This window comes from Ruditapes philippinarum, unplaced genomic scaffold (genome assembly GCF_026571515.1).
Source record: "Ruditapes philippinarum isolate M1 unplaced genomic scaffold, ASM2657151v2 ctg635_1_1_1_1, whole genome shotgun sequence".
NCBI lineage: Eukaryota > Metazoa > Mollusca > Bivalvia > Venerida > Veneridae > Ruditapes > Ruditapes philippinarum.
In genome coordinates this window covers 415,943-429,964 of record NW_026852468.1, presented here as the reverse complement: position 1 = coordinate 429,964, position 14,022 = coordinate 415,943, and the positions used below count along the sequence as shown (strand labels likewise).

Genomic DNA, 14,022 nt, shown 5'->3' with positions numbered 1-14,022 from the left:
TGTTTCTATGTCAAAAGATATTTACCACTTGGTGCCGATCTGCGCCTATCTACATTAATATAAACAAGGTTAGCTTTTAATAAAGTTTCCTTTTAAAAGGAAAGGCTTGCACAGTTGTGCCTTCATCCCAACATATTTACTGTAGTTGTTTTTATTTTTGTAAAAACGAATATTTTTGTCAAAACGATTTGAAATATATTCTCTATTGTATAAAACTAATAAAGAAAATAATTAAAACTAATAAAGAAAATAAAAGGAAACAAGTGTGCACATTTCATTTCCACCTCGTTACGTGGTACCAATTAATAAGCATGTTCACAGATACGATGCGCTATCTATAGATCATCACGTGGTAAGGTTAATGATATGCATGGGCTATTTTTAGATTACCTCACCAAGTTCAGTAGATCTAAATATAACTCGATCATGCACTAATATTCTGTGTGATTTGGACCACCCTTTGAAGACGGAATACTACTACAGTCAACATCCTCTATTGTATTATAAAACTAATACAGACAAAAAACAATTATAAAAGAAATTAACTTTTGCGTCTTGAAAAAGAATTGAAACGGAACAATTTCGTTTATGATTTATTACGGTTTAAATCAATAAATCAAGTAAAAATACGAATCCTATTTATATAAACAAACTGGGATTACCGAAGTAACTAAAATAGCTTAGATTTCCGTAATATTACTTCGTCTGATTCCGCAGTATGACGGAATCGCCCGAATTGTCACGATTGCAATCGGAACTACATCGGCTATTATCATTAATCCGAATAGTGACGGAAAAGGCCGTAAAGTTGCGATTGGCACGATTGTAGCTGGTTTCCCGTTCAATCATGCACTTACAAATGTAAGCAGAAAACCACCTAACCGGAACAAGTTTTCCATATGAAATGGCTTGCAGCCGTGGCTGCAAGCCAAAAAAGCTAGTAGCGACTCGCTTCGTAATTTTTTTCCAGGGGTGCGTTTAAATGTAAAAATGACAGTTCTGTTAGCTGAAGAGACTTGAGCGAACATCAAAATAAAAGTGATGGAAGCCAGTTCTCTCAGTTTAACAAAGAGGAATATGAGTATATATGAAGATGCATGTAAACAGATAAAATGAAGTCCCTATGTCTATGCACATTTACTGTATGGCCTGTTTACCTTGAACACATAAATGTTAGATAGGTAGAATTCATAACTTTAGATGTCTCTTTATACGAAGTTAAGTTGTAATATGTTATTTAGTATTGGAATGAGTGACAGACACAAGTCCTAAAGTAAACACAAGTTGTCAATCAGTTCAGCCAGAAAAGCCGGGATCCTATTAAAAATATAGGGATCCTGGAAATTGACCGGTCTAAGATGTTTTTCAGATAAGCTGGGATCGTATTAAAACATATAGGGATCCCGGGAATTGACCAGTTAGAGAATATAGTTTTCAGAAAAGCCGGGATCGTATTAAAATATAAAGAGATCCCAGGAATTGGCCAGTTCAAGAATATAGTTTTCAGAAAAGCTGGGATCGCATTAAAACATAAAGGGATCCCGGGATTTGACCAATTCAAGAATGTAGTCTTTGATTTTTCCAATTAATTCGGCATATAATTATAAGTATTGTGATTTCCGCATTTTAAGTTTGTTAATAAATAGCTCTAAATATATTTATATCCTAAGTTTAATTAATTTAACGTTCATTACATACAATAAAAAAAACTTAACGTTTAATGGCCTTTCATTACGACAATAATCAACACAAATATAGTTTATTTGTTTTTCCCCTATATCTTATACGATCCCGGATCCCGGCCAGTCCCGGATCCCGGCCAGTCCGGGAGTCCCGGATCCCGGCCAGTAAATATATACACTAAATACCGGAAAAGATAAAATGACCGGAAAAAAGGAAAAAGAAAAAAATGCACAGAACCAGATGTACACTTATGTTAATTAACCAAACAGAGGAACAGGTGAGATCGCTAAATCAAAAGTCAGTGTAAATATGATTTATTGAAAAGAATTCATGAAAACAAACATTTTAATCATCAGTATATCTTTGCGCTCAAAATAATACTTGCTGCTTTTTAAAAATGGCGTGAAAATTGAAGGTTTTTTGACGCTATGTAAGATTAAATTTGATTGGCTAAATAATTTTTGATCCTAGCCCTGATAGATAAATATTGTAGAAAGCTGGAAGCCAAGCTTCGATTGAATGTTTGGATGGATTCGGAGTTTTAGGTTGTTTCTCAGTAAAATCCTAACGTAATACCGGCTCGCCGTGGCGAGCCGACATAAAGCGAACATACATGCATGTACATCCTTTCCTACTACATTTTAACAAGATACTATTTTTATACAATTGATATTGCATTTAATAACCATTAAACAACCAACATGACTTTACAGTTAAATTACAATTACTCATTAGTTTTTAATAATAAATAATGTGTGAAATAAACAAAACCGCACTGTTAGGAAAGAACGGTAAGATCAAAATAAAAGAAAACTTGAATGACTTTTCCTCAAACAATCAAGTTTTGTTTTGACTAATTCAAGCTATGACGTTTCATTTCAACAAATTGCAGGATAGTTTTGGTATGTTTTATTACCTGGTGGACAGCTGCTTGTACTACATGGTTGAGTCTCCTCTGAATCACCAACACAATCACTGCCGCCGTTCTGAGGTTCGGGGTTCGAACATGTCCGGTTCCTTGTTTGTCCACCACCTCCACAAGTCACCGAACATTCTGTCCAATCCGACCAGTCACTAAAACCACCATCAATTATTTCTGAAATAATTAATACATAAAGAGCTAACAAATATTTTCTCGAAAACGATGTTGAAACTAACTTATAATGAAAACTTTAACACATAAATAATGATCATAGAAGAAGCAAAAACAAACAAAAAACTAATATTTTTATTTTGTACAAAATTTACTTTGGATCTCTAGAAATAATCAGTTGATAGGAATTTCAAAGAGGTTAATAAGTGCACCTATTGATTTTTGACAATATTTTGACATTCAGCTTACATTCTTTGAAACCATGATTGCTTGTTTCGTGTAGACAATAAGTGAAACTGCACTTAAGTTAAAAAATAAAATGTATCAAGTGATGCGAACGTCTGTTATTGATTCTACCCAAGTAGTATGTGTTTCATTTTTTTTACCTGGAGGACAGCTGTCTGAACTACACGGTTGCGTTTCCTCTAAATCACCTTCACAAACATTTCCGCCGTTTTGAGGTTCAGGATTCGAACAGGTTCTGTTCCTTGATTGTTGACCGCTTCCACAAGTCACCGAACACGCTGTCCAAACCGACCAGTCATTAAAACCACCATCTATACTTTCTGAAAAGTGGTAATACACATGTTTGAATATTGATCTGTCATATAAAATCACTAATAACAAAATATTTACCATTCATTAATATTATATCAAAATATTCTGCGACAAAAATCATTTTATCTTACGCATACAAAAGGTTTTGCAGATAAAAGACAAATAGTATTTCTGTTAATTTTTAGTTCAACCTTTACCGTGTAAATTGTGGGTACATGTACTTTATTTGTTCTGATAGATCTTATTTGTAGGCAATATTATGTAAGCACCTGCGAAGTCGCACGTAAACAAAACAGCAACAAATCTAAATGAATCAAGATGGCCATTATAGAAATATCTTAAGGTGGTATTCTCGATGGACCAAAAAACAAACAAACAATATTGCGCGAGTATTACTCGATTTTAAACAGCGATTTTAAACTGTAAAGTACATACCCAACAATTACTAAACAGTAATTAGGACAGTGCGCGCCTGGAAATTTCATCAAATAAAAAAATACCTGGAGAACAACTGGCCAAATTACAAGTTTCTGTTTCTTCTGTGGCTCCAATACAATCAACACCACCAAACCGAGGTACAGGATTCGAGCATGAACGCGATCTTGTTTGATCTCCGTTCCCACATGTCGCCGAGCACTGCGTCCACGTAGTCCATTCAGTGAACTGACCATCAACTATGTTATAATGTTGTAGTAATTAGTTTTAAATTTTTACTTAATTTCTATTAACAAAAACATTTCTTGGAAAATAAGTACGTTTAATAAACAGTTACTAGTATATGACGTCCAATAAACAGTTATATGACGTTGCCACTAATCTAAATAGTTGAAAGATCAATCGCCTATCTACATTATAGACATATTGCTGTAAAGCAAATGGTATATTTCACCTCGCTGCATATAAACAACTTTTATAACGCTTACTTGGACATTCTGAGGAGCACGCCGATGTTTCATTTGCAACACCATCGCAATCAGCCCCTCCATATTCAGGTGTCGGGTTGGAACACTCGCGCGACCTAGTCATCTCTCCTACGCCACAAGTTACAGAACACAGACTCCATTCTGACCAAGACGTGTATCCTCCATCGACTAAAACGATTGTTAAGACAACAGATTGCATAAAAACTTATACAGCATTCACTTCTAGAAATAAGCAACTTGTGACACTTAAAGGCATATTATCTTTTCTTTGTCTTTGCCATGAATCTTTATGATGTTTGTGACATACGCTATAAATAACAAATATTTCATATTTTCCCCTTTTATTATATTTTTACTGAACACCTATCTGACTAATGTGTGCTTTTTTATTGTTTTATAATATTTTTTTTAATATGTACATCTCATCTAAATAGAGATTTTAGTATTTAACATGTTACATTGGATAACATGGATCCATTTTTTTGTTGGACTTGATTTTAGATTTGTTGATTCAACTTTCTCATAACTGGTTATAACAATGAATAAACCAAACATACATAGATTTATAATGGCAAATCACAAAAACAAAACATGGAAGAAAATAATGAATTGTGTCTTCGAGTGCAAAGAGGAAGAACAGTCAAATAGCACACGGCAATACCACACACCAAGAATAGTAAAGAATTAGTATGTGCAAACTAGATTTATGATAGGATAACAATAGGCTGGGTGTAACTGATAATGATGTCTTGCCTAAACCACCGCTACCAGTCACTCATACATTGAAAAATATTCTGATTCTAAACAAAACCTTCACAAACATTCACCAGGGTAAACGAGGGTTGCTTTTTTTTATCAAAATAAAACTAAAATGGGGTTTTCACACTGTCAATACTTGGACACGGCTGGGTGTTACACATTGCTGTGTCAATTGTTGACCCGATACAACCAATGTTTGAATCCTGGCATTCGCGGGAGCGAGCCTTTATACCCGTCTCGCATGATTTTGTACACGAGGTCCAGTCACTCCATAACGAGAAACCCAATTCATCTAAAAATGGAGGACAATTGAATAGATCTTATGTAATCATTAAGTGCATTTTCATTTTTTGGGTCGGCGATTTATCGCCCAACCATTGTAATGCCGTATTCTTCTGTTTCTCGTTACCAAGGCAACCCGCCGCAAACCTAAGATCATACGTGTCAGTATACGCATTTGCAAACAAAAAGATTCCAATAGAACTACTTAACAAACAAAAATACCGCGTACATGTATACATGTCAACTTTGGTTAGACTCGCGGTAATGGAATGATTAAGTGTTATTAAGTCGTATCAGTATTGGTAAACGATCTTAATAGTCTTTAGAACAACAAATATATGTATAGTCTAAACTTATACTATGGCATCGGTCATCTAAATGATCGTTTGTCAAATTCACAAAAATCTCCCACACTCGCTTTAGTTCGCTTGAGGAAGCGCATACCTGCACGAACGTAATATTATGTGTTGAGTGAAACAAAATGTGAACGTTTGTTGTTTTATTTTGTTAGATTTTAAGTAAACATAAAGGTAATTTCGCGATTTTTCAGCTTTCTATTTGAAGGAATACACTACCGTGCGTATTATCAAAAACAAAAATCTCGTGCACTCCAGTAGAACCACTGACCTTCTGTAAGCTGACAGGATAGCTTCTTCAAAGTCCCTGGCGAGACTCGAATCAACAACATTTAGATCGATAATTTCATGTGTCATTTGTAATGGTAGGGGATTATTCTGTTCACTAAATCTCTCTTAACTATTGACAAATGTAATGGCGCATTGTGTAATTCTATCATGTAGATATTTTAGATCAATTGTAATTAAACTTCTCTGAAATTAAGAAGCTGTTTTAGTAAAGTGGAATGAAAATTTAACTTTTTTCTATGAAATGCTGTTTTGTTTAATATTCGGCACTGTATCGTACTTGGTTTCTTTATGTTTGATCTATTATTTTGCAACAGCTGCTATATTTTCCAAAATCAGTAGCATTAAAATTCGAAACATATAGAAGGCCTTCAAGTACATGTACTATTTTTCGGTCAATACATGGTCAAATTCTAATGAATAATTTCATTCCGTATATAACCTAAATGTTTAATATACATGTATAATTATATTGGTTGACTGGTGAAAATTGTCTTAACATATAATTGGAGAAAGTATTTTCCTCTATTGAGAAGCGGTTTGAAATGTTTAAAGCAAATATTCTTTATCATAACATAAACCAAAAACTGTATATATAATTTCTCGATGTTGCCTAATACCGTTTTATAAAATATCACCAATGACTTATATCCATATACATAAACTGTATTATAATCCATTGTTTTGTATGTTATGAACATACCAGTATAATTATGCAAAAATCAATTTTACCCGGACAGAGGAGTTCATTACATTCCCTGTTTTCTGTAAATTCTCCTGAGCAGTCATCTCCACCAAACTCAGGATTCGGACTGTTGCATTCACGTACCCTCAATTGCTGCCCCGAGCCGCAGGTCACTGAACATGTGCTCCACAGTGTCCATTCAGAAAATCCACCATGCACTACAATAGTTCATTCAAAATTATGAAATTGACACTAAGTCAACTACGAAATATTCTGATATGCAATATATTGAAAATGTACGTGACAAGAAAATCGAACACATGTTACAAGAACTTTAACCCGGACATGGAAACAAACTAGACTAGATCAAAACATTTCAACAGTTTCAAAATTTACCTGCACAGTTAATTCCTCCACATAAACGTGTTTCAGATGCACCGCCAGGACATGGAAAACCTCCGTACTGAGGAATTGGGTTAGTACATTCTCGCGATCTGGATTGTTCCCCTTCTCCGCAAGTCTCAGTACATGCCGTCCACTCACTCCATTCAGTATATCCTCCATTAATTGGACAAGTATCAGTATTACAATTTATTGTTTCAGTTGCATCACCTGGACATGGAAGACCTCCGTATTGAGGAGTTGGGTTAGAACATTCTCGAGATCTGGATTGCTCTCCTCCTCCGCAAGTGACATTGCACGCAGTCCACTCACTCCATTCAGTATATCCTCCATTAATTGGACAATTATCCGTATTACAACTTATTGTTTCAGATGCATCATCTTGACATGGAAGACCTCCGTATTGAGGAGTTGGGTTAGAACAGACTCGAGATCTGGATTGCTCTCCTCCTCCGCAAGTGACATTGCACGCAGTCCACTCACTCCATTCAGTATATTCTCCATTAATTGGACAACTATCAGTATTACAATTTATTGTTTCAGTTGCATAACCTGGACATGGAAGACCTCCGTATTGAGGGGTTGGGTCAGAACAGTCTCGAGATCTAGATTGTTCCCCTCCTCCACAACCTACAGTGCATACTGTCCACTCACTCCATTCAGTATATCCTCCATTAATTGAACAATTATCCGTATTACAACTTATTGTTTCAGATGCATCATCTTGACATGGAAGACCTCCGTATTGAGGAGTTGGGTTAGTACATTCTCGAGATCTTGATTGTTCCCCTCCTCCGCAAGTCTCAGTACATGCCGTCCACTCACTCCATTCAGTATATCCTCCATTAATTGGACAATTTTCAGTATTACAATTTATTGTTTCAGTTGCATCATCTTGACATGGAAGACCTCCGTATTGAGGAGTTGGGTTAGAACAGTCTCGAGATCTGGATTTCTCTCCTCCTCCGCAAGTGACATTGCACGCAGTCCACTCACTCCATTCAGTATATCCTCCATTAATTGGACAATTATCAGTATTACAATTTATTGTTTCAGTTGCATCACCTTGACATGGAAGACCTCCGTATTGAGGAAATGGGTTAGAACAGTCTCGAGATCTGGATTGCTCTCCTCCACCGCAAGTGACATTGCACGCAGTCCACTCACTCCATTCAGTATATCCTCCATTAATTGGACAATTATCAGTATTACAATTTATTGTTTCAGTTGCATCACCTGTACATGGAAGACCTCCGTATTGAGGGGTTGGGTTAGAACAGTCTCGAGATCTGGATTGCTCCCTCCTCCACAACCTACAGTGCATACTGTCCACTCACTCCATTCAGTATATCTCCTCCATTAATTGAACAATTATCCGTATTACAACTTATTGTTTCAGATGCATCATCTTGACATGGAAGACCTCCGTATTGAGGAGTTGGGTTAGAACAGTCTCGAGATCTGGATTGCTCTCCTCCTCCGCAAGTGACATTGCACGCAGTCCATTCACTCCATTCAGTATATCCTCCATTAATTGGACAATTATCAGTATTACAATTTATTGTTTCAGTTGCATCACCTGGACATGGAAGACCTCCGTATTGAGGGGTTGGGTTAGAACAGTCTCGAGATCTAGATTGTTCCCCTCCTCCACAACCTACAGTGCATACTGTCCACTCACTCCATTCAGTATATCCTCCATTAATTGAACAATTATCCGTATTACAACTTATTGTTTCAGATGCATCATCTTGACATGGAAGACCTCCGTATTGAGGAGTTGGGTTAGAACAGTCTCGAGATCTGGATTGCTCTCCTCCTCCGCAAGTGACATTGCACGCAGTCCATTCACTCCATTCAGTATATCCTCCATTAATTGGACAATTATCAGTATTACAATTTATTGTTTCAGTTGCATCACCTGGACATGGAAGACCTCCGTATTGAGGGGTTGGGTTAGAACAGTCTCGAGATCTAGATTGTTCCCCTCCTCCACAACCTACAGTGCATACTGTCCACTCACTCCATTCAGTATATCCTCCATTAATTGAACAATTATCCGTATTACAACTTATTGTTTCAGATGCATCATCATGACATGGAAGACCTCCGTATTGAGGAGTTGGGTTAGTACATTCTCGAGATCTGGATTTTTCCCCTCCTCCGCAAGTCTCAGTACATGTCGTCCACTCACTCCATTCAGTATATCCTCCATTAATTGGACAATTATCAGTATTACAATTTATTGTTTCTGTTGCATCACCTTGACATGGAAGACCTCCGTATTGAGGAGCTGGATTAGAACAGTCTCGAGATCTGGATTGCTCTCCTCCTCCGCAAGTGACATTGCACGCAGTCCACTCACTCCATTCAGTATATCCTCCATTAATTGGACAATTATCAGTATTACAACTTATTGTTTCAGATGCATCATCTTGACATGGAAGACCTCCGTATTGAGGAGTTGGATTAGAACAGTCTCGAGATCTGGATTGCTCTCCTCCTCCGCAAGTGACATTGCACGCAGTCCACTCACTCCATTCAGTATATCCTCCATTAATTGGACAATTATCAGTATTACAATTTATTGTTTCAGTTGCATCACCTGGACATGGCAAGACCTCCGTATTGAGGGGTTGGGTTAGAACAGTCTCGAGATCTGGATTGTTCCCCTCCTCCGCAACCTACAGTGCATACTGTCCACTCACTCCATTCAGTATATCCTCCATTAATTGGACAATTATCAGTATTACAATTTATTGTTTCATTTGCATCACCTGGACATGGCAGACCTCCGTATTGAGGGGTTGGGTTAGAACAGTCTCGAGATCGGGATTGTTCCCCTCCTCCGCAACCTACAGTGCATACTGTCCATTCACTCCATTCAGTATATCCTCCATTAATTGGACAATTATCAGTATTACAATTAAGTGTTTCAGTTGCATCACCTGGACATGGAAGACCTCCGTATTGTGGAGTTGGTTTGTACATTCTCGAGACCTTGATTGTTCCCCTCCTCCACAAGTAAAAGTGCATATCGTCCACTCATTCCATTCAGTATATCCTCCATTAATTGGACAATTATCAGTATTACAATTTATTGTTTCAGTTGCATCACCTGGACATGGCAGACCTCCGTATTGAGGGGTTGGGTTAGAACAGTCTCGAGATCTGGATTGTTCCCCTCCTCCGCAACCTACAGTGCATACTGTCCACTCACTCCATTCAGTATATCCTCCATTAATTGGACAATTATCAGTATTACAATTTATTGTTTCATTTGCATCACCTGGACATGGCAGACCTCCGTATTGAGGGGTTGGGTTAGAACAGTCTCGAGATCGGGATTGTTCCCCTCCTCCGCAACCTACAGTGCATACTGTCCATTCACTCCATTCAGTATATCCTCCATTAATTGGACAATTATCAGTATTACAATTAAGTGTTTCAGTTGCATCACCTGGACATGGAAGACCTCCGTATTGTGGAGTTGGGTTTGTACATTCTCGAGACCTTGATTGTTCCCCTCCTCCACAAGTAAAAGTGCATATCGTCCACTCATTCCATTGAGTATATCCTCCATTAATTGGACAATTATCAGTATTACAATTTATTGTTTCAGATGCATCACCTGGACATGGAAGACCTCCATATTGAGGAGGTGGGCTAGAACAGTCTCGAGATCTGGATTGCTCTCCTCCTCCGCAAGTGACATTGCACGCAGTCCACTCACTCCAATCAGTATATCCTCCATTAATTGGACAATTATCAGTATTACAATTAAGTGTTTCAGTTGCATCACCTGGACATGGAAGACCTCCGTACTGTGGAGTTGGGTTTGTACATTCTCGAGACCTTGATTGTTCCCCTCCTCCACAAGTAAAAGTGCATATCGTCCACTCATTCCATTCAGTATATCCTCCATTAATTGGACAATTATCAGTATTACAATTTATTGTTTCAGTTGCATCTCCTGGACATGGAAAACCTCCGTGCTGAGGAGTCGGGTTGGTACATTCTCGAGATCTGTATTTCTCTCCTCCTCCGCAAGTGGCATTGCACGGAGTCCACTCACTCCATTCAGTATATCCTCCATTAATTGGACAATTATCAGTATTACAATTAAGTGTTTCAGCTGCATCACCTAGACATGGAAGACCTCCGTGTTGAGGCGTCGGGTTGGTACATTCTCGAGACCTTGATTGCTCTCCTCCTCCGCAAGTAAATGAGCATGCAGTCCATTCACTCCATTCAGTATATCCTCCATTAACTGGACAATTATCCGTATTACAATTAAGTGTTTCAGTTGCATCACCTGGACATGGAAGACCTCCGTATTGAGGAGTTGGGTTAGAACAGTCTCGAGATCTGGATTGCTCTCCTCCTCCGCAAGTGACATTGCACGCAGTCCACTCACTCCATTCAGTATATCCTCCATTAACTGGACAATTATCAGTATTACAATTTAATGTTTCAGATGCATCACCTAGACATGGAAGACCTCCGTATTGAGGAGTTGGGTTAGAACAGTCTCGAGATCTGGATTGCTCTCCTCCTCCGCAAGTGACATTGCACGCAGTCCACTCACTCCATTCAGTATATCCTCCATTAACTGGACAATTATCAGTATTACAATTTAATGTTTCAGATGCATCACCTAGACATGGAAGACCTCCGTATTGAGGAGGTGGGTTAGAACAGTCTCGAGATCTGGATTGCTCTCCTCCTCCGCAAGTGACATTGCACATAGTCCACTCACTCCATTCAGTATATCCTCCATTAATTGGACAATTATCCGTATTACAATTAAGTGTTTCAGTTGCATTACCTGGACATGTAAGACCTCCGTGCTGAGGAGTCGGGTTGGTACATTCTCGAGATCTGGATTGCTCCCCTCCTCCACAAGTAAATGTGCATGCAGTCCACTCACTCCATTCAATATATCCTCCATTAATTGGACAATTATCAGTATTACAATTAACTGTTTCATATGCATCACCTGGACATGGAAGACCTCCGTATTGAGGAGTCGGGTTGGTACATTCTCGAAATCTGGATTGCTCTCCTCCTCCGCAAGTGACATTGCACGCAGTCCACTCACTCCATTCAGTATATCCTCCATTAATTGGACAATGATCTGTATTACAATTAACTGTTACAGTTGCATCACCTAGACATGGAAGACCTCCGTACTGTGGAGTTGGGTTGGTACATTCTCGAGACCTTGATTGTTCCCCTCCTCCACAAGTTAAAGTGCATATCGTCCACTCACTCCATTCAGTATATCCTCCATTAATTGGACAATTATCTGTATTACAATTAACTGTTTCAGTTGCATCACCTGGACATGGAAGACCTCCGTGCTGTGGAGTTGGGTTGGTACATTCTCGAGATCTGGATTGTTCCCCTGTCCCGCAAGTGAGAGTACATGCCGTCCACACATTCCATTCAGTATAACCTCCATCGACTTGTAATAGAAATAATAAAGTCACTTTATACATTTAATGTCGTAACATATCATATTCCTACCCCATTATAATTCCATTATATCTTAAATACCCCGGTACAAAATTTTGTTTTTTTTTTTAAAATAACATGAACTCAAATTTGCTTTTACTCTATGCATGTCTAAGTTAAATATTTTTTATGAATGCATTGCTATGATAACGAAATGATGTTGACAATACTTGTTCATAAAAAAGGTCAGTCTAAATAAAAGAAAGACAATGTTTTTTATTGTATTTCATTTAGTACAAACTGTTATTACGCTCCAAATATTGAGGAAATAAACAGATTTATCTATCGTTTTTGTTAAATTTAATTTGCTATAATCATACTCCAAGTAATTAATTGTAAAATAATAACGTGGTTAAATCATGATGTATTGTTTGAATTAGGCTTTTGCAAAGTTAAAGTTACAAGCACATCATAAATAATAGTAATGTTTAATTTAATATGATTGTCGTAGAAGATAACAGAGCTACAGTTGTTTGAGGTGGGATGCGGGAAGTAGGGGTTACGGGGGATTAAGTACTCTTACATTGCAAACAGGTTCTAAGTTTAGGGAAATCATAATAATTGCTCTACTTACTTGGACATGGTCCGAGAACGCACAATTTTGTTTCAAGAATGTCTCCCACACAGTTTAAGCCTCCATATTGCGGTGCCGGATTCGTGCAAGAACGTTCCCTTGTCTGGTTTCCGGTTTCACATGTGACAGAACATTCAGACCATTCAGTCCACTCAGTCAGTCCACCATCAACTGGAAAATGAAATATAATTATGAAAATATAATACATAGAGGATATTTGTTTGTTTGTGTGTAAGATGAAATTTTATTTCATCGAGTGGGCTTTAAAAACAGTATTCTCACGAGTGGCGTAGCCACGAGTGAGAATACTGTTTTTAAAGTTCACGAGATGAAATGAAATTACATCTTACACAACAAACAGACAAATTTTCTTTTTATTTTATGCTTTAAAACAAGTTAAAACGAAATTTCCATAATTTTAACGTTAATATTAAAATCTGTTTCCCCCATTGAGAGCCCCATTTAGAGGGAATTTCTCATTGAAAAACAAGAAGTCTTGAGCTGAGAAATAAGTCCGCCAATCAAGGTTAAATGACGGTGATATTTATTCATTTTGTTGAAAAAATATGAATGATCGCTTGTTTTAATAATAAAAACAAACAATTCTTGTAGGAGAAAAAGTCCAACCATCCATCCATATTTCTGTTACTTACTGCGAATTTATATTAGACCTGGCTTTGTAAAATGTAAGCGGCAGCCATTTTTTAAAGTTGTGTATTTCATGGGAGGAAAATAATTTTGTAAGATTCAGAAGGATAAAATTTGGATTTGTTAGTCATACACCTTTTTAAAAGAAAGAAAACTTATTTGAGGATTGTAACAGACAAAAAATAAGTGTTGACAGAGGTGAAAACATTCAGAAAAGGAGCTAGGAAAATGGAAAACTTGGAAGCTTGCTAAGG

General features: G+C 37.4%; 1 protein-coding gene across 1 annotated transcript in view; it reads right to left on the bottom strand.

The window, feature by feature from the left end:
- Positions 1-14,022, bottom strand: part of LOC132713667 (SCO-spondin-like) — a 44,533-nt gene that overhangs the window by 15,629 nt on the left and 14,882 nt on the right. The window contains 11 exon segments of the mRNA XM_060696320.1: positions 26-49; positions 2,600-2,779; positions 3,163-3,342; positions 3,835-4,008; positions 4,258-4,425; positions 6,675-6,845; positions 7,024-8,328; positions 8,331-8,342; positions 8,414-9,713; positions 9,978-12,496; positions 13,121-13,291. Of these exon segments, the coding sequence (XP_060552303.1) occupies positions 26-49; positions 2,600-2,779; positions 3,163-3,342; positions 3,835-4,008; positions 4,258-4,425; positions 6,675-6,845; positions 7,024-8,328; positions 8,331-8,342; positions 8,414-9,713; positions 9,978-12,496; positions 13,121-13,291 (6,204 nt within the window).